Here is a 21,980-nt window from a genome sequence, read left to right as displayed (position 1 = left end):
CTGGAGGACTCCAACCCCAATCCTCCCAACCCTCCCCTATTTTGGTATACAAAACACTGGTGCTTTTCCGGCACTCTATGATGCCATGAACTTTACTGAAAATTGATTTCGTTCATAAGGTAAAGAAAGTTTTTGTATATCCCGTTTTATGTAGGACAAAATGAGCTCAATGTGCAAATATTGTTTCATCAAAGTAAGTGCTGTTTCGTTGTGCCAATACATTAGTTTATAGATATTATGTGGTATCTTCGTTATCAATTAATTGCGTTCCGGTTGAGATACACATATAATATCTATAGACTACAAACATGTAAAAAACATGTTATACACATTTTTATTTAAACTAATAAAAATACTCATTTGTATGTCACTATTTATATGTCTCAATTGTCTCAATATTAAAAGTACTACGTTAAAATAAGTACTAAGTTAAAATATTGTAATAGTACTAAGTTAAAATATTGTAAGTACTAAGTTAAAATATTGTAATGATTGCTTGTGTTAAACAAAGATACAAAATCATCTTTTTCAGATTGCCATGGCATTTTTCTGTAATATGATAATAGGTATTGATAGAAATAAGTATCATTGAGTATTACCATGTAGATAATTATGGGATAAAAAGTTGGGCATCCAACCATTTGGGTCATATTTAGTATGGCCCGCGTCACAGATTATACAATACTTCCTGTGCCGCGTGGAGACAATATCCGGTGCCGAGCGCACGGTAACTCATGTCAAGGCGTTTTCGTTGGCACCTGACTTTCGAACCTAAAATTACTAAAAATAAAATAATAAAAATGTACAGCTGAAGCAATTATGCTGGTCTGGGAGCAAAATAAAAATAGGATATTAAACAAGCTGCTATTCCCCCGCACAAATTGTAAAAGTAAATCAAGGGAAAGGCTATAATCTGGATATTATACTCAGAGAAAGATATGATAATGTATCTGTATGACCACATTTGATTTAATATGTGTGGCTCTGATCGGAAAGTCCCAGGATTGAATCCTCCTCATGCCACATGAGATTGTATACCAAATTTGACTTTCATTTAGTAGTTTCTAGAGACCAAATATTCGGTGCAATGGAATGGACTGCAATTAGCGGCTGCAATGATGGGAATTGAAACCAAACTGTTTGAACTAATGTTAAGTTGTAATCTTGTTACATTGGTTTTAAAATAGTATAGCAGTTCTTGTATAAGCCTTTGAAAAAAGATAAAATGACGCCTTTTCCCAGCAGTGCAACTGAGCTACTACACCTATAGGCTAGATAAAATTAATAATTATATACTGTTAAAATTACCTTGATTGACTTAGTGTTATTAGATAAATGAAATTTAAAAAACCAAGACGGCGGCTTTGAAATGTTTGAAGGTTTTTTTTAGATAAGTAATTCGGAATAGGCCAAATTAAAGGTGAATTATGAGAATCTTGATTCAGTCGACATGCAGGCATTATTTTAAATATTTTACTTATTATTACAATAGTATTTCAAATTAACGCTTGTTGAAGAACCACCACCAGACTAATAGTTCCAACAGGAACATAACACCATAAATGGGTCGTACAACGAGTCAACTTGACGAGTTTGCTTTCTTTCCAATTTTCATTCCACAACCTAGGCTTCGGCGATGATAAATTTTTGTGTGAAATCGCTTTTCATATTTTCAGAATATTATTACAAATCACGCGTCTACTACCGTGGAAAACAAGAATGGCTTTTGCAATATTTACGCATTTGCGCTGATTTCTATACCTTTTTACGTTTCTTCTGTACCTAAATAGCGCATATAAAGAATTTAGATTCTATCTGTTTAATCTTATAATTATTACAAATGCGAAAGTCTGTCCATGTGTATGTCTGTTCCTCAATTTTACATGGTTGCCTTAGCCGTATTAGAATGAAATTTAGAATAGATTACCTGCCAAATATAGGCTACCGTAAGCTGAGCTACAAAAATAGTTTGATGCATCCGTTCTTTTTGGTAAAAATTATCGGAAATCAAATTTTCCTATTTATATGCTGTTTCTTGGATTGTCTAAAATTAATTTTTAACTTTGCTATTGAACCAACTTTGAACAATATTTGAATATAGATGAACTTATACACGACTGAGTTCGCGAAAGAGTTTCTTAATAAGAGTATCATAACTTACAAATATTTGCACGACGTTCCCATTTCCTTGACGTAGGTCGTTCCGGGGAAAACATGAGATAACGTCAGCAAAAAAAACCGTTCGATGGTCGCCCTCTTCCCAGTTGTCACTTGTTGCTCTGTCCTTACCCTCGCCCATTCTTATTTTTTTGGGTCCTCCTCACGTACATATTACGAGGAATCGAGTTTCTCATTCGGCAATTTCGCGAATGTTGGCTTGCTGACACATTTGTGATATCACGTTTTTTTGGTTGGAAATCTATATTTTTTTATTGAGTTCATGCTATGCATGCTATTTCATGATAGTCTATTTTATTTCGTTGAACTGTATTCATTATGCATTTATTATAATATGATACTAGCATAGCTTTTGCCCGCGGCTTCACCCGCGTTTATTTTGTGCGTCTGCTTATAAATTATTATTATCAATATCTCGAGTTCTAAGCAACGTATCGCGATGAAACCTATACAAGATTTTGAGTTAGACCATACTGTAAAAACCAAATACAATATATAGGACAGACAGACAGACAGCCAACATTTTTAAAAAGAAAATTTTTTGGCTTCTTTTAGTCTCATGAAGACAAATTAAAAAATATTTTTCTGTTATATCTCCTATGTACAGACATAGCTCATTAGCATTTTTATTATATGTATGTATAGATTAGTAGGATTATATAGTGTTGAAATTATTTTCGTTTAATTTTACGCTGACGCAAAGCACTAATATTTTATTGCGTTTATCATTTCACAACAATCATATATTTTAGTCATGTCACACTAATTAATGTATCCATTAATTTTATTCCATTTGATATGTAAACCATAATGAGTTCTCACAAAGACCACAATTAATTATATCAGGGGGTTGCCATGTTCCATGTCATCTATTGTTTACCAAATAATTAAACGAAGGACCCAACCCTAACCTAAACCTTTATTTTATCTAAAAGGGTCGTTTCAATCGGAAAATCATCAACTCATGATTTATCTTATTACATCCAAAGTCATACAAAATCTCAGTATTTATTTCCAGTCTCTGAGGGTAGAAAATTGAAAAAAAAGAACTCAACAAACTTTATCTACATGCACATTAAATTCTATCAAAATCTTCTGAAACTGAACCACAGACGGACATTCACATTGATAGTATTGGTTTAAATTCCTGTCAGTGCAGGCAGCATTGTAAATTAAACGTGTTTGATGTTTAAATTCTATTGGAAGCCTATTGGAGTTCTATTTTGAAGGTGATCAATAGTAACGAGTAAATATCAGAGTAAATTTTATTCAAATGCTAGAAGTGGTACCACTGAAATATATTAAAGGAATAGAATGGTAATAACATAGTTGTCATTTTAGTATCGGGAAGCATTTTGCATTCTTTGATCAACAATTAAGTACATATTGTTGAGTTTATTCAAATAATACCCCGTTTAAAAACTAAATGAGAACAATCATAATTTTTCATTTGGTTTATAAACATACTTTGAACTTGCAGGAGTACTTGTATCGGATTTTTTTTTGTTGATCTGTGACTAGTTCCTCCGCGAGGATGCTAGAATCAAGCCCCTTCTAACTTTTAAAATTCCAATTTCTATGTGCGATACCGCTTGGAATTCTCTCATTTGTGTTCGCCGCGAAATCGCGAACGATTTACTGAGTAGGGTCGGTCGTAACAGGATTGTTATTTGATTACAGTATACTTACATGTATAGTGTTATGTGTACGCGATTGTACCTAAAATGTTTCGGTATATATACGCATAACTCATATGTATACCGTAGCATTGTTGGTACATATTGCGTAATAAGAAAAGCGAATCTACTTGATGTTCTGCTCTCCTGATTTACGGTAAATTAGGAAGAATTATGGTAATTGATACAAAGCCCGATACTATACTACGATAGATAGCGAAAAAAGGACCCTGGAAGTCCAGGGTCAGAAGAGCGGTAAAACGCTCAGAAGAGAAAGAGAGACAAAGCACGATACGATTTTGATACCGCTGGAGCCACATCGTAGAGACTGATCTGCGTGAATTGGAGGCTGTCAACTGGCTAACCCTAGCGGAGTCGAGTATCGAGTAGATTTGAAGTGAAACGCAGCGAACCAATCACATTGTGGTGTGGTTGTCGTTGCGTCACAATGGCGCACTATGATTGGTTAGTTGCAACTTACTGGGAAGGAAGAGATGGCGGGATGAGTTCAACAAAATACAAAGCATGCTCTTAACAGGGGTTTCGTAAGGGGTAGATAATAAAGTTTATTAAAAAAGCACAAAAGACAAGTTTTAACTTTAGTAAAAAAAATTAAATAAAAAGTAAATAAAAAAAGTTGCCTTGAAGAAATGGTAGGAAAAGTAAAGCCTTTGCCCATCATAGAGATACCAATATCTGCAGACTAATGATAAAAAATTAACTAAGTATATAAAAGGCTGAGAACAAACTATGTATTTTAATTTCATTTCTCCATGAAGAACAGACGTTTATTTGGACAGAAATGGGATGGAAGTTAGGTCTTTGCTCAACGCAACAATACCTGCAGGCTAATTAAAAAACAATACGAGTAGTGTATAAAGCGGAGATCAAACCTATTTTAATTTCAATTCTCCATATTAAACGTCCACTCCTTCGGGACGTGCCGCCCGCTTGTTCCAGAAATTAGGTCAGCCCTCCACGCCACTGACAAAGGGCTTTCATATCGACGTGGCATTTTTCGTCGCCATTACGTACACAAAAGAAACTTTCTCCGTGATGAATTTAATTTATGTTGTAAATAATTTTAGAATTTTCATGGTCATTTTAGATGAATAATAGATGTCGCTATTTTTTTTCTTTTTGTTGATCTTTGATGTCGCTCGGTTATCGCGGTTTTAACCAACAAGTTTCAGAATGCCGGCTATATATCAGCGGTGCAGTTTGCTGAACTTCGAGAATTCTCATAGGTATATATACTTTAGATAACTTCACCTAAATATAATTGCAGAAACTTCACACGTGTCCATACATACCTACAGATAAGAAGAGCGTTGATTGCATAAACAAGTACGAAATTTGAAAACCTCATTATTGTGCAAAATCTAAAGATCTTTTATGAAAGAAGGGGATGATAAATGAGCAGGGTTGGTACGTTTTCTTTTGACATTTGAACTCGGCGGCAGGATCCCGCCAGGTAAACACGTAGCTTTGAGTAACAAGGAGGGTTATTCACTACATTACGTGCGGCGCTTACCACACTTGTAGTCAGATATTTAAACTTGTAAAAATGTTTTTCGCCATTTACAGTTCAACCACACCACTATTTATTTATATAATAGCCAAAAGATGGAACGTGAATGTTTTAAAAAAAACATTTTTGAAACTACGCCTAATAGAATCAGTCCATATCTTCGAATGGATATCGTTAAAGGCGACTAAGGGACATATAGCCTGGGTAGCTGATAGCATTTCCTATACTAGGAGAAATGATAAAATTTTAAGGTTTTTTTAAGGTAATACAGCCTCGAATATAATCTGATATACGTGAAGATGGCAGTGAGATAAATGTTAAATTAAATTAACATGGCTATCGTGTTTGAGATTTATGTCATTATTATAAGTAGGTATTAAAAGTAACTACTATTACTAAGTATAATACACAAAAAGTGAATGCAAAATAAACTTCATATTTATACATTTCACCATATTTGTGGTCAAATCCGTGTGGTTTCATTGTGAATAACCCAACAAGGAGTGCTTTTAGTGTGATTATGCCGTATCGTCCTAGGACACATTGTCACAAGTACTCTCATTATTAGGAATTGCTTGATTCAGATTGATGTGGCTTGATTACTTTGCTACAATGTGATTAATAAAATTTAAATTATTATTAAGTTTATTTGTGATAGCTTGTTTTAACGTTAACGGAAAAAGATAGACAAAATCTTTTTTCCGTTTACGTTAAATCTTCTATTTTATTCACACATATATACACATGAAACAAGACAGAGTGCTGAAATATATTTGTTTCTCATTACATGCCCGTCTCAATCTGCCACTTTGTATGAGATTAGCCAGAAAGAGTCGGGAAATTTTATACAAATCTTCTGTCTCATTTGGTTACACTAGTCCGGTCTTTGAGCCGGTTGGGCTGTCGTTTTATACATTAAAATACCCCTATATGTAGTATGTAGAGTTCACGCGAAATGACAGTCGTGAAGAGAGAAATTATAACGTAATATGGTTTTGAATAGTTGCTACAAATTTGGCGAAAACTTACCTATTAGTTCATATACGAGCTACATTCAACGTTTTCCCAGACACGAACAAGAATTCCTTCATTAAACGCATACTTTCTAAACGGCGTGGTAATAAACGCTCTCAAAATTTAAATGAAAATATTCGGCGGAATTTATGACGACGTTGATTAAGAAAACCACATTAAGAACGTTGCTCGACGTCGAACTTCCACGGTTAGGTTTGGATGTACTGGAACACTTTTTTATACTGTGACTGGATACTGAAATATTTCGAAGGAACTAATATTCCACTTCAAAATGTCTATTTGACAACTTGTGTGCATAAGCGCCTGCGGCGGTCCCGACCTTGTCCCGGTCATGTCAGAAAAATAAGTGGTACTCAGAGCCAAATAATCCCAAGTCGCAAAACCCAAAGGCCACGTTTAGCTATCATCATCATAATTTTCAGCCTACATCAACCCACTGCAGGGTATGAGTCTCTTTTTTCTAGCGTCAGCTTCTAGGTACAGTTTTATGACAGTCTCATCCATCGCATTCTCGTAACCTAAACGATATCATCGCGTTCGAATTGAAAGTGAACGGTTTAGTAAATGTGGAATGGTTATTACCTATACGAAAAATCTCTAGTTTATAGCCCTTTACCTTATATATTTCGAAACATTGCTTACAAGGTCACTGAATTTGAATGGAATAGCATAATTTACAATATAAATAAAAATAAACTCGAATACAGTCAAAGCGCCCAATTTCTTTTGTAAATACTGTGCACTGGAACTTTTCCCGAGCCAGGTAACACAACAACGTCGTTGCTCTCACAAAAAGTGTAGGCGCTTGTAATTTTTCTAAACAATTGTTTTTAGCATGAAACAATTTATAATGTGTATATTCTAAGTGTAACGGGAATTTCGATCCGTCATCATTCTTACAATATAATTTAGCTTACAGTAGGTACATAGGTACGCTACGAAAAATGTATGTAAGCATACTACGTTTTATTTTTCATTTTATATATTACTCGTGAATTCTTGTCCATATCTTAAAATCAAATTTTCATATCTGAGCGATTTCCGTATATGGTTTACCGTTTCCCCAGCTGTTTCCTTAGCCATAGTGCGTGGGAGTCCAGAGTCAGCTTCCTTATGTTAATAGTAAATACCACATAAGTTCAGAAGGTACAGCCTGAAAACAATATTAGGTGAGTACTTTTTAAATAACGGAAATTACACTTTAGGTACTCTTATTCATAGAAAAGTTAATATCTATTAAAATATTTTTGTCCCTGTCTAACTATACAAAATTTGTCATTGACAAATAGAGACACACATTGTAATGTTTTGTTTTAGTTACCTCTAACATAGATTTTTAAGTATAAAAGGGAAGGTTATTAAATTTTTTGATAACATTTGTAATCTCTCCGTTGTTCCCCCACCGCACCCTAATTAGTACACGTGCTACCTACGGACATTAAATTCTCAGAAACAGCACGGATTATTTCCCGTGCATTAATTAAACAGTAGCCAAACGATTCGAGTGCAATCAGCACAAATCGCCGAACGCCGCGTAATGGCGCTAAAGATACGGATCTAAGGCTGTGTACACACCGTTTAAATTTAATACTCATTTCCTTTAAAACTCATATATTCAAATTTTTATAAAAACCTATTGCCCGCGGCTCCCCCTGTGGTGAAAAGTAGCCTACCTACGTCACTATCCATCTCTCCAAGTATCTCGTCTTCATCATAATTTGTGTTCATAATACTTAATAAAAAGTTAAGTTTTCTTTATTTATCACTTTTGTATTTTGTAAAGAAGAATTAGTTTTTTTTTTCTCTAAATCATAGGAAGTTCATATTGAGTATCTTATTTTACGTAACATACAAAAATTTCACAAAATAACTATAAAAGCAGGTTCAGAACCAAACCTACCTTTAACATACAATTGTTTTTTAAGTATTTCCTTTTTTATGTTTTGACTTTATTGGAAAATAACATACCTGAAATTATCGAGTGTACATTAGGTTTTAAACGACATCGGAGAGTAACCGCTGCCGCGCGCCGACCTCTGTTTCGATCATGCTATGCGGTGACGACACAACTACGAATTTAGAGCTTGCTACTTCATTTTGTCGATACTAAAAATATGAAATATATTTTTCAGTATTATATTCATAAAGTCTTTCACGCAACTCCTTGTGAAATGGAAACGAAAAAGTAGGAAAGCGAACTGTCTGGTCTCAGAAACTCAAAGGCTGAAGAAGAAATCAGGAAAATGCTCAGATGAATCTCTTTTGATGGAACAATGAAATACTACAACATGGAATGGTTTTGTCAACCACCCAAAAATAATATTTTTTCTACCTTCGTCGGTTTGGAGAGTAAACATTCATTATAGTACTTATGTATAAAGCAATAAAGGTGCTTATATAAAGTTTTAACTGTTATACAACATATTTGACAACAGTACATGAGAAATAAATATTACAGAAATAGCAGTAAATAAATTTAACATAAGGTTACGATTGTATTTTGACCTCAAATAGGAATTTTGTTTGGCAGAAGGTGCGTGAAGTCGCTTCTACTTTTAGTCTGTCAAAAGTATCGATATCTAAAACTAATATACATTGGTTACATCTCTATAATCGTGACCAATTCGTACACAAGCCAGTGGCGGACAGTTGTTCGATATACAAAATTAGGTGTATGGTCGAAACCAGCTGTGTTTGAGTGAAATCAATGGATAGCTTGAGACCCATGTCATTGATTTGCTGAATTAACTCCAGATTTCTAGACCAAGAGCCTGTGATGCGATGGTCAAACCATCAGTGTCTGGTGGTTCTCGAAGCGTTTCGACTGCGGCCGCGCTGTCATACGATCCATCAATTTTCTTGACGATAGAATAATTTCCAAAATCATTCTTAAAATTGACATTACCCCATTACAGATTAACTGTTTTAAGTCATAAAAGTAAATACTTCTTGTTTTTGTTAAAATTAAAAAATAATAATAAAATGACAGCGCGGCTGCAGCGGTCGCCATCTTTACTATCAACAAAGTATGTAATCTATCAACATGGTAATGATCTTTTCAGTTTGACATGGGACATATTCTAGTACATAGTCTTGTTTTTGTTAAAATTAAAAAATAATAATAAAATGACAGCGCGGCTGCAGCGGTCGCCATCTTTACTATCAACAAAGTATGTAATCTATCAACATGGTAATGATCTTTTCAGTTTGACATGGGACATATTCTAGTACTGACTCAGCCATAAAGCGTCGGAGTTATTTTCTATTATCAAAATAAGTACATATTAATTTAAAATTTAGCATAACAGCATAAAATTTATTTATAAGGAATACAGTATTTTTTATATAATTTGCCTAGAATTTCCAATATCTATTGGAGATCATTGGGTAAGTTATAAAGGGATATTAGCTGCACGATGACCTAGGGTTCGACCAGTGCATGCTAGACCAAAACATTCCACTGCCCTGTCTGAGCAATAAAGCTGCGTAATTACGAAATAACTCTGTACTACAGGGACTATTTATTTAATCACTTTGACGGGAAAATAATAGAGGTTCACACTTAGATGTAAATTACAAGAACTGACTTGGTAATGAGTATGTTTTTAACAAGATTTTTCCTACAATGATAAATTCTAGCAGTTTACACAATTCGGTAGAAATATGTAATCTGTTAGAATTTACAAAAGAAAGTAGTCTCTATGTTTTTATTTCTGAATAAAGGTTAACTTTTTAGATCTCTTCACGACACGACGAAAATAACCTTTCGATCAAAATATGTGAAAGCGTAGAAAAAAACTAAAATACTCTTATTTGGATTAGGATTCAGATTCAAACTTTTTATCAACTATTACCCGAGTGTAAAATACGACTGCAGACTATGTTTTCATCGTAACAATCAAATAACTACGTCTTTTACAAAAAATATTAAAAATTATTGTTACCTACGTCTTGACGTGGGGTCAGGTTCACTGATTTGAACTCTGTGATGACTATATTTACGTCAACTCGTCAAAAAGTGCTAACTAGCTAATTTATTACAATTTAACTATTTTCTTAAACATGCACAATATCAAAGTATTTTTTTACATTGCAAAAATTTGATGAGCAGATTTAAATAATGAAACTGACTAGGTTTAAAAAATACTATGTGTGAATGACGAATTGTTTTGTATTCCCTTAAAAATGGCTGATTAGCATGATACATGTTGATGTATTAATCACACAATGTTTATGCTGATATTATATTGATATTAGCTCATGGAAAGTCAACATTTTATGTTGTATTTTGACTACACTTAAATTTCATTTATAAGTTGTTGTTTTCCATAACATGTGTATTGTAAAAATATCTTTTCCTAATTCTTTAAAATTGTTTTTTTCTGTTTTTTCTTCACAACTAGGAACTTTGTTTACAAAATGATAAAAAACCTGTTACGAAACGTAAATAACACATAAAAATGATTGCACAATAAGCGTTGAAAAAATAAGAAAAAATCAACGTCGAACCTGTATGTAATGACTTAGAAATACATTTTAACCAACTTCAATGGTTAATTTGGTCTGCTCTATTCCCTTTTTACTCAATGGTTGGCCGGCTCTCATCAAAATTGTTTGAAGCCGATCTATCGCATATCGTGTCCGCGTGATGAAACTCCCGTACGCTATTGTATGCGGGTTAGCAATTTCCGTACTGCTTATAGTACGGTATAGTATGGGAATGGAACATACATTCCCGTTGACCCTCACCCCATGTCCCTTATATAAAATAATTTTGATTCAGATAACAATAAATCCACTTAAGAAAAAAAAACTTAATTACATGTTAGTAAAAATTAACGTGAGTCACTCCACCCACCAGTACACCCACTAGTTAACCACCAACAAACACCGCGAAAAAATATTCCAATGTCCTTTAATGAGACGACAATTATCTGAAATTGTGTCTCGTTTTTTAGTATCCCTCAGTAAAGGAGTTATTATCCTACTAATGTTATAAATGCGAAAGTTTGTGAGGATGTGTGAAGAATTTCTAATATTTCGTTAATATTTAACATATTCTATTAATTTAAAGAAATATTTTTTGTTTTTTATATATTTATATTTGGGAATAGATGGAATATGCTAAAATCGTATCTGTATATCAGTGTTCCATAAAGTTCCATAAAGTTCCATATGTAGTTCATATTAGCCCTACAAGTTTAAGTCCAATATGCAACATTTTCCCCAATTTTCTTAACCGTGGAGCAAAAGGCAAGGAACAGGGGAAATAAACTAAACAAAGAAGCGGAGATGTATTTTGAGCGATTAACATCGTAATTATAATGTATGCTCTAATTAAGACCTTATTCTATCGAAGGTTGTTTAAACATATTTTTAAAATGGAAATTATATAATAATGAATGTTAGTATGAAATATTTTAACTACAGATAATAATATAGTCTGTCTGTCGCGTATTCACTTCTTTATTAAAAAATATATAACTGGAGTATTTGCACGATATTTTCATAGAAATAGAAAATTCTTACGTCAGGATACAACGTAGGTACTTGGTTCATAGCGTATACCAAAAAATCACGCGAGTCTCCTTTCTTGCTGCTACAAGTATTCACGAGTAGTTGTACCTACGTGCTTACATAGATGTATAAATTTTTTAATGAAACAAAACATAAACTCGTCTATGTAAAAATCAAGACATGAATAGAAACATCATTTTTTTTACGTAATTGAAAGAAACCGTGATACACGTACGATTTTTTAAATTGTTAACAGAATTAGGTATACTACTATGTTTTCTAAATTTATTTGAAGGGACGAATAATTTAAGGCTGGAACAAATATCTGGCCATACAGTTTCCATAGGCAAAACTCAAAAAAATATGGCTTAATATCAATGTCAATGGTGATATAGTTCATTGGGAATCGGACGTTACCAGTTTTTTTTATCTAAGCCAGGTTTAATTCTTGACAGTGTCATTACAAAACTTTAAATTTTGAAGATTCGACGACCAGTCACCTTTCTTACCTCTACCCCCTTTGAGAAAGCTATTGTTTTTGCCTATAAACAGTCCAAATTGCTAATCCCTTAGCCTTGTATGACAACTATGGGATGATATGAAGTGTTCCTATTTTAGCGCAACGACAACACGCCATACATATAGAAGTTAAAATATTTTTAAAGTTTGATCTTTCCATGCATAGATTGTGTGCGACGCACGACGACGACTGATTTGAGATTGCGACTAAAAAAGTCGCTATTGCTTCATTATTCCAAATAAAGTAGCAGGTTTGCTTTTGCACGAGTCAAGATACTCGTGAAATGCGTTTTTTGTCATTTACAACCAAGTTTCTATGTGTGAAGTATGTATATTTTGTGCATCAATATATTCGGAATAAACTTTTGAGTTACAGATCATTTTATATGTGAAAGTTGAATAGATATAAGGATTCAAAAGGTATGTTTCTATATTTTTATTAGATATTATTCTTTTAATATATACATAATTCTAGTAAATGTTTATTTGCCGTTCTATGTTTTAGTATAATGGTTTCCGGCGTGTATACTTTCAATTTAAGTACAGATTTTATATTTAAAATTTTATTTGAAACGCACTTCGACATGTTCATTTTATTCTTAATTCTAATAGAAAAAAACAGGAGTTCACTTAATAATTTTAAAACTTGTTAGCATATTTTTATATGTATGATACTTAACTGCTCAATTACTGTATGGTTTTCTACTTTATTCGTAATATTGTTTTCGTAAGTACTTGAAGAAAAATGGTAATGTTGATTTGTTTTTGTTGGTGGTTATAACACCATCCTATGATTGAACGATCCTAGGTTGAAATCCCACTTGAGTTTATGTACCAATCTGAGTCATGTATGTTTTCATCGACCACCACTTGCTTTTGGTAAAGATAACATCGTGAAACTGCAACTAGAAGGCATTATCCGTGTAAGTCATGTCAGATGCCTTTTAACGACTGAAATACAATCTACACAGCTGTACTCATTATAAGTGAATTAGTGTATTAATTAATTAAGTCAATATAGTTTTTGAAACCTAACATGTTCAATACATAGACATATATTTACAGAACAGCTGTGATCTTCAGGAGGGCGAGATTGAAAGTCTTTGAACCAATTTTAATTTAATTCAAATTAATATAATTATTTCAATTGTATCATAAGATATTGTATGGACTAAAGTGTGATATAAATGATTTATTATATTATATTTTAAATTATTAATTAATTAATTATTATATTCAGTTACAGGTACAGTCAGTTACAAAAATGTTAATAATGTTAAAAAATTTGCAACGTCGGACACACGGTACTAAGCCAAATATTCAGGAACGAATATTAATAGAAGCTGAAAAATCTAGACCAAATTGTTTAGAAGGTATGTTTTTTTTAAATAATTATTTACAACTTTATTTATTAAACGACCTGCACACGATGTTACCCGTGGTTTACAATTCGTTGTAATTATTAATTATATAAGAAGTCACAAACTTTCGCCCTTATAATATTAGTGGGATATTAAAACATGGTAGAAAAGGCGGACTTAATGCTAAAAACATATCTACCAGTCAATCTAATATAACCTAATATATTTTTTGCATATTCTAAAGCATTCAATGGGAATATGATTGAGTTTAAATCCTATTTACTTTTAAAGTTTGTAAGTAAATCAATACTTAGTGCAAGTTAATGCACTGATTATGTTTGTTTATTTTCAGGACGACTGAAATTAGCATATCTTGTATTTTTTAACGTCGTTCAGAGTTTTGGATTTCTTTATGTACTTTACTTAACGGCTGTACATTACAGTATACTGGGATATGCTTCGTTTGCCTTCACATATGACCATTTAGGATTTATCGTGAAGTTGTTACACATCATGCAAATACTGGAGATTGTGCATCCTATCATTGGTCTTACCAAGGTTAGTACCTACATTGAAATTAAAATCATGGATTTTAAGAAAACACACGAATTGTAAATCGTGCTTTCTTTGGAGTTATAGTGCTTTATATGACACCTGCCTACGACTATAATTAAAAAAAATTATAAAAGAATACAATTCCTAATGCATAATTACAACAACGTCCAACAAATATTCATATTTGCAGTAGTTCGTATTTAAAAAACAAAATAGAATCTGTTTTCTGCCAGTCTGCATTAAAAATACGTCTTTTATAAAAATAATAACGCATTGTTATTATTAAATATTGATGCAACAGGACGGAATTGTGTTTGGGTCTGTCTAAATGACGTTTGTATCCAGCGAGGTTGATATTTATTTCTACCGAGTTATAATCTATATCACTCTCAAGAGAACAATGGATTTTCATACAATTTTTCAAGTCAAGGTTTTTATTTTAGTACTTTAATTACGTACTTTCACATAAAATTTCATAAAAACATGTAATATGTTCATAAAAAGGCATTCATTATAATATATTTTTTTTATGATATTCATTAGCTTTTCAATTATGATTATATAAAAAGTGATTCATCTCTCTTTCTCTTTCTCTCATCTCTGCATGTTCACGGTTGCGTTCGGGAATGTGAAGCCACTAAGCCGGGAGTTGGCGTAGACAATAACCTTAAAATAAATACGTACATGATTTTACAACCGGCCACCTGCCTGTTGTCAATCCTCTTTGGGAATGCAGTTCTAGCCTATCAACTGCCTAGACTGTCTCACATACCATATCCAAGGGAAGATGACTGGTTCTATTTTAGGGCGGAACTAAATGCCACAGCTTTTCAATTACATAGGTATCAAAAATTCGAAATATCTGTCTTTCTGTAATTGGAAAATATTTTTCTATGATACCACAAAAAAATAGTATTTGAATTAAAAAAGTCAATGTGGCGAAAAAAAATATCCTATTATATATATTTCATATAAAGTATAGTATTCGATTTAGGTACTTCTCACCATCGCATCGATTCAGTGATTGTCGTTACGTACTTCGAATCGATTCGATTCTAACTATATATATTATACTAACCCCTCTGAGCAAATTACTTTTTGATTTGATTATACCAAAATATAATTTACTTTTCAGGGTGCTCCAACTGTGGCGTTTTTCCAGCTCTTAGGCAGATTGTTTATACTGTTCATAATGATTGATCCCGAACCGAGGATGCAGACGAAAGCTATTGTGCCCTACCTGTACGTGGTTTGGAGTACCATTGAGGTTATAAGGTGAGTTATGCAGTCTGCCTTACTTTATCCGATTGTCTGGTGTCGGCGCAATATGTTTGTTCTTTCCACAATTCCTTATTTCTATTGGTACTTACATCCACCTCCAGCTCCCAACATCCTCATATCCTCTCTGACACAATCCATCCGAGCCGCCATACAGTCGCCTGAAAATCGACTTTCATTGACATGGAACTGTAAATTTTGAAGTTTCATAATGTTGAATATGGTATTTATAATGTTAACTATACTATACAATCTAAATTAAGATATAACGAAAGATGAGTATGACAAAATGGAAAAAATCGCTTAGCGTGTCAGTAAATTTTTTTGAGATTTTAATTCACACACTAAAAATGAACTTCTATATTTTTATGATTAAAATCTCCTCTGGGGTTGAGGCGAAACATTATTAACTTTTTTTTTATTCACAGTAAGATCGTGTTATTATTATAAAAAATTTTAAATGTAAATTATTTTCAGACACATATACTACATTTCCCAGTTGGCGGAGAAGGAAATATCTCTTCTGACGTGGCTCCGATATTCAGCCTGGATCATCCTCTACCCCATGGGAATATTTGGAGAAGCGACTGTCATGGTCAAAAACATCCCATACTTCCGCGAAACGATGATGTTTTCCATAACTTTGCCTAACACCTGGAACTTTTCAGTTGACATGATATTAATTTTGAGACTACAGATTTTCTTTTTAGTGTGCCCTGTTATGTACATGTTGACCAATCATATGTATAAAATGAGGGTTAAGAAAATGGCTCAATTCAGATTTAAGCCATTTTTAGTTAGTAAAACATTAACATCATGACCGAAGCATTGGTTAGGTGACAAGATTCAAATTCACTTGTAAAATGTCCTAAAAAAAATTATTCAAACTTTAAAAAACACAAATACAAAAATTCAGTTTTATAAATAAAAATAATCTTCCAACGCGCCACAGGGAGGAAATGTGCCCAGTATACTGGCAGCGATGCGCCGTTGTATCGCGAGACTTACACGCTGAGTAAAAAAGCTGCCAGCTCTCGAGTCTCTTGTTGCCTCCACGTGGCGCGTCGTGACGCCTTGTGAAATAGGTATACACTTTTGATGTTTGATGTTAAAAAATGATACAAATGTGTACAATGTAATTCAATATGGACGGTACAATAGATTTTTATGAAAATATTGTTAAAATCATTATCTTTTTTGAACTGCTGTTCTATGTTGCGTTCTTTATAATCAAGAGCTGTGCTCGTATTTAAAACGATACAAGTATATTTTACAATTAATTTGATACATGAAGTATATTCGTAGGTACTTATATATTTCTACACATAGAAAAATATTTCAAAATAAAGATAATTTTGAAAATTTCGATGTTATTCATTTCTATTTCTTCTAATCATAATAATTACCTACCATGAAACTTTAATACGCAAGTGAGTATAAGAGTACCTACCTACTTGTAAAAAAAATTGGTTGTGAAACATTTAATTTATAATTTTAATATTATACAAAAAAATAATCAGAAAAAGATCATGACCCGACCGTGTAAAACAATGCTTTTGTCATAAACTTTCCGTTTATTTTCTTTCTCTTAAAAATGCTTTACCAAATAATACATTAAAGATGTACTGGTTATTTTACTAAATAAATTTAAATAGTAAACTTATCAGGTGATAAGGTTATACAAACCGTGTTGTTATAATTAAACCATTTAAGATAGTGCTTTGTTATTTGGCACAGTCTATAAGAGATCACAGATAAGATTTATTAGTATTTTAAACCAAATGTGAAGTGGAAAATTGCATCGCGTATTTTAAACAATTTTCTGAAACCATACACATTCGCTAATCAAAAGAAACCTTATATTTACTGTAAAGTATTTTTATGAGCAATATACGAAGAAGGAAGTGAAATTTTATTTATAAAATGTAACTATATATGTGAAATGTTAATTACGATCGAGATTCTAAGGGCGTCTACATAACTAATATTAGATAATATTACTATATTTTTTTGAAGTAAAAATATTTTTTTATGTAATAGATCATCATGAACGAGGTGTTTATGCTTTTGAGCAAACAAGAAGTTCTATTTATTCGATTTTATTTTATGTTTAACGGCTTACCATCCAATCATAATGTCAATTTTTACGAGCATGTTAACTAAAAAAATATATTTAAAAATAAATCAATGAAATTTATTGGTAGCGTGTACACTTTGTATCGCGAGACGGATTTACAAAGTTCCAACATCCATATATAAGTTTATTACATCTTAAGTTGCTTCACATTTTATGTATGAACAATTCAAAATTACCAAAGTCCTGTACAAATAATGACGAATACACAAACACAAATGAAACGAATGTACGTACATACAATGCCCAAGTTTTTGCTGACATGGCGAAACTATAAAGCCCCCTGGCTACGGACCTTGTAATATGTAAAATAAGCTAAAACGTATTGTAGATAGAATTTGCCCTTCTCGTTTACAAAATTTTGTTAAAAAATGTCTGTTGAAGTTACAAGTTTAAAAACAATACTGATGCCATGTTTTTTACTGAAGAACACAATATCAACTTATGTTTATTTTTGGTAACAATACTTACGTAGAGGCTTGAATTTAAAAATAGAGTAACTATAGTTTTTTTTTTATTAGTTACCTATCATGGACCACCACTTGTTTCCGGTGAAGGAAAACCTCGTGTGGAAACCTGCATTATATATAGTTGGTAATTGATTATCTAGTATGTGAAATAGAGAAGGCAAATTTGCTATTAATGCCATTGTATGTGCTTCATTCCACTTAATGTCGACGATCCTTGCTCATGAGGAATACGACTAAGGAAGTAAGGAAGGTGCCACAAACATTGTGTCTGTTTTGTGTTTGTCTTATTATTATTTAACTTATTTTCCACAACACAATATATTCCCCTGCACCACCTGCACCTGCACCTGCACCTGGTCTTGGATGTTTGTATATTTAATGAAATAAATCCCCATATTCCAGAAGGTACCTTGAGGTGCGGTCGGCTGTTCTTCCTTCGTAATACACAAATACAGAAAAACAATATTATCATCAAGTGTTTTATTCCTTTTTGCTATTGGCGTTACTAAGAGAATTGCACCAGTCACTTTGACGTTAACTTTAACTTGTGTAGAAAAACGGAAAGTAGGTACGTCATTTGATCAAACCGCTGTAGAACTGTGAAAACCGCATCAAAATTCATCCATTAGTGCGTTGCATGACAACAGACAAGAATAAAAAAAAAATGGTTTGGGCTTCTAATAAAGGCCAACCATAATTATTTTTCTTTAATTATTTTATTACATCCTATATTGTACGACATGGCTCATTTACAGTTTTATTATATGTATGGAAGACTTTCTACCCGTGTACCAAATTTCATAACCATCGGTTCAGTAGATAATGCTCTTCGCGCAATATCTACTGGACTGATTGTTATGAAACAACAAACAAACAAACTTACTTTCGCATTTATAATAAAAGATTTCGCGTCAAAGTGGACTGGTGCAACCTACTCTGCGTAGGCGTCTACAAATAAGTAACTTCTACAGTAAGTACATAAACACACGAAGTTCAGAGGTCGATGTGATAAAAATACTAAAATAGCCACCTGTGTGTGGGTGTGAAGTGAAATTAATTTTGATTAGCTTGTCTGAAAAACAACGCAAAGAACTTCATTATTGTGGTCGATGGAATTTTTTCTTGTTGAGTGTTACTAACACTGGTGTCAGATTTTATTCAAGTAGCCCAAAGGAATCTGACATGATTTTACGACTACCTAGGCAAAATTACTACTATACTTGTATGCATAGAGGATTGGATTCTTTACGATGTTTTCATGGATCGGAAACCAGTGGTGGCCTATAAAAACTATTATGCATGAGTCAGATTGGTATACAAACTGTATGGTACGTGAATTCTGGAGTTCAAATCAAATATATATTTTTTACAGAAGTGCAATACACCTGTGCTTTTTTCAGCATGTAAAAATATCTATAAATAAAAACAAATTGTATTAAACTAGCTGCGCCCCGGGTCTTCGCTCCCTTGGGAATTACGGGATAAAAGTACCCTATTCCAGGTTATATTCCACCCGTGTACCAAATTTTATAACAATCGGTCCAGTAGATTTTGCGTGAAAGAGTAACAAACATACACATATGGGTGAGTTTCACGAGCGATTTGAACACCGCCGTGGGCTGTCATTAGTGTTTATTAAATTTTACCATACACAGTAATCATTTTAATTATACTATTTTATAAATAAGTAAAGTACTGGTACTGTCAATTTTATAAATATTTAATTAAAAAAATATATTCTTTATTAAAAAAAAAAAAAAGTGCGACACTAATGAAACGCTACACGCCGCGTTCAAACAGTCGTGAAATTCACCCATATATACATACACATCCTCACAAACTTTCGCATTTATAATATTAGTAGGATATACCATAATGTTAAGTCAAGTTTGTCAAGCTGCTGTCGAGTCTAATCACGTGACACCACACACCCAGCGCATCATTGTCATCGTTGTAATTCTCATGCATTGGACAGTGATTAAATAATATCATGTCATAAACTGAACGGGCGTCACTCTAAATAAAAGACTATATTTTTTACCGCCGACGCGTAAAGAGGGGTGTTATAAGTTTGACTGCTAAAGTGTGTCTGTCTGTGTACGTAGCACCGTAGCTCATCAACGGGTGGACCGATTTGGATTCGTTTTTTTTATTTGATAGCTAATTTCTATGCGGTGGTTCTTAGATATGTTCGATCAAAATCGGTTCAGCTGTTCAAAAGTTGTAGCGTAATGAATATTGAAAGTTGGGTTTTTTTTAATTTGTCTAACAAATAAACTTGTTGTATTATCGTAGTCGCGGTTTCGTCGTCCGTCTAGATCCGCGTCTTGTCCAGCACTTAGTCCCTAGTCGATAGTCCTTTTTTTCTCTCCAGTCTGTCACTTTATTTATAAAAAAAACATAGAATCAGTCAAGTCTATAGAGAGGTTGAACGCCATTACATAAACTTACTAACATTTGTAGCAGTACAAATTGTTCTCGTATTTATGTCCTATTTGAAATAGAATTTACGCTCTTTTCGGAGATCTCGTAGATTACATTCCTTTTGCATTTGTATTCGGCACGTATTTCAAATTAAGACTGATTTACTGTTTCTGATATAATATTCTGTGGCACGTGCGGAGTTTTTGGCATAGATAAATGTAATTATAACTACTGTGTTAGTTTATACGTGTGGTTTCGCCTATAGGCCTACTCTATAACCTCACGCGGAGGTCGTACGAGGCGACTAAGGAATTAGCTTAGGCAGGTGATGGTTAACAACAGCAACTCCAGGCGGCGTATTGTAAAATCATAGCCGAATTTTTCACCGGTCTTCGCGGCATCATATTTTATCTCCGTCATCATATTCCCGATTGGCGGGAATATGAATATAAAATATAAAATGTCTCTAAGTAAGTCTCTAGACAATTTTTTCAGTTTTTTTTTTTACTTTTGAATGGTAAATAAGTGTATTACATTGTTTCATCTAAAGAAAGCATCATTGTGCACTGTGTTATAATTACTTACTTTCAGAAAAAAAATCAACATTCTTTTCTCTTCACAAACTCAATATTGAAGTTGTGTAGCAAAAAAATTTCCCGTAGTTTTAAGTGTCTAAAATCGACTTTTGTACATAACAAAACCGCATTTTATCTTGATTAAAATCAGTGCTATCTAACAGCGGGCAAGTTTTGCCGGTCAGGAAATATCTGTCCAAATAAGTTCGAGACATCGCGGTCGACCCGTATCGAGTATTGTAACACGGTGTCTTAAGTAAGCGAAAAATGCAGGAAGACAGCGTTGTGTGGCAAAGTACATTATATTATTTACCACTAGCAAGCTTAAATTGTCTCGGTGAACACTCGTATAGCCATGCACGATTGTTCCGTATTCATCCTAATATAGCGTTTTAGGTATTTTTCCGAAACGTCACACTATGACATTTCATTTTATTGTCACGTCTTTTAAATTTGATTTACTTATCCAATACCAAAATGTTCCCAAATGAAAGTTTAGCAAAAACCGTTTTATATGAAAGGGGATGAATATAGAATTTAAAATGAAATTTCTGTTGAGGGTTGAGTATGGACTGAAAATAGGTTGAGTAAGGAAAAAATGAGCAGGATGAATTATCATCAGATGCATATGAAATTACAGAACAACCGACTGGTACACACACAGGAACACCAGCACCCCATTACGACGTGCAGCGTTTCGCCGTTCTCCTAGGACGAGTAACAGTTG

The 21,980-nt window shown here is 33.2% G+C and overlaps 1 protein-coding gene and 1 long non-coding RNA gene across 4 annotated transcripts; one reads left to right on the top strand and one right to left on the bottom strand.

Moving 5' to 3' along the window:
* Positions 1-7,036: 7,036 nt before the first annotated feature.
* LOC128676569 (uncharacterized) lies at positions 7,037-12,046 on the bottom strand. The gene is made up of 3 exons (XR_008405428.1): positions 11,950-12,046; positions 8,389-8,526; positions 7,037-7,573 (listed from the first exon to the last, which is right to left on the bottom strand). It is a non-coding gene; the product is annotated as an uncharacterized LOC128676569 (long non-coding RNA).
* A 690-nt stretch (positions 12,047-12,736) lies between these two features.
* LOC128676709 (very-long-chain (3R)-3-hydroxyacyl-CoA dehydratase 3-like) lies at positions 12,737-17,011 on the top strand. Of its 3 annotated transcripts, none has more exons than XM_053756989.2 (5): positions 12,737-12,876; positions 13,697-13,829; positions 14,170-14,375; positions 15,508-15,647; positions 16,128-17,011. In XM_053756989.2, exons 2-5 carry the CDS (start codon positions 13,721-13,723, stop codon positions 16,468-16,470), a joined length of 798 nt encoding a protein of 265 aa, XP_053612964.1. In that variant the 5' UTR covers positions 12,737-12,876; positions 13,697-13,720; the 3' UTR covers positions 16,471-17,011. The 3 variants fall into 3 exon arrangements, with proteins under 3 accessions (XP_053612964.1, XP_053612965.1, XP_053612966.1); XM_053756990.2 differs by having other exon boundaries at positions 12,762-12,876; positions 13,703-13,829; XM_053756991.2 differs by lacking the exon at positions 12,737-12,876 and adding an exon at positions 12,942-13,379.
* Positions 17,012-21,980: the final 4,969 nt, after the last annotated feature.

Source organism: Plodia interpunctella, chromosome 16 (genome assembly GCF_027563975.2).
Source record: "Plodia interpunctella isolate USDA-ARS_2022_Savannah chromosome 16, ilPloInte3.2, whole genome shotgun sequence".
Taxonomy (NCBI): Eukaryota; Metazoa; Arthropoda; class Insecta; order Lepidoptera; family Pyralidae; genus Plodia; species Plodia interpunctella.
Note: the sequence above shows the minus strand (reverse complement) of the source record. Positions and strands in the feature narration are given on the sequence as shown.

Bases quoted from the DNA above. Each gene is read 5' to 3' on its own strand.
- LOC128676709 (XM_053756989.2), top strand. From the start codon at position 13,721: ATGTTAATAATGTTAAAAAATTTGCAACGTCGGACACACGGTACTAAG. The intron at 14,376-15,507 runs GTTAGTACCTAC...TTTACTTTTCAG, and splicing joins CTATCATTGGTCTTACCAAG to GGTGCTCCAACTGTGGCGTT. The intron at 15,648-16,127 runs GTGAGTTATGCA...AATTATTTTCAG, and splicing joins AGTACCATTGAGGTTATAAG to ACACATATACTACATTTCCC.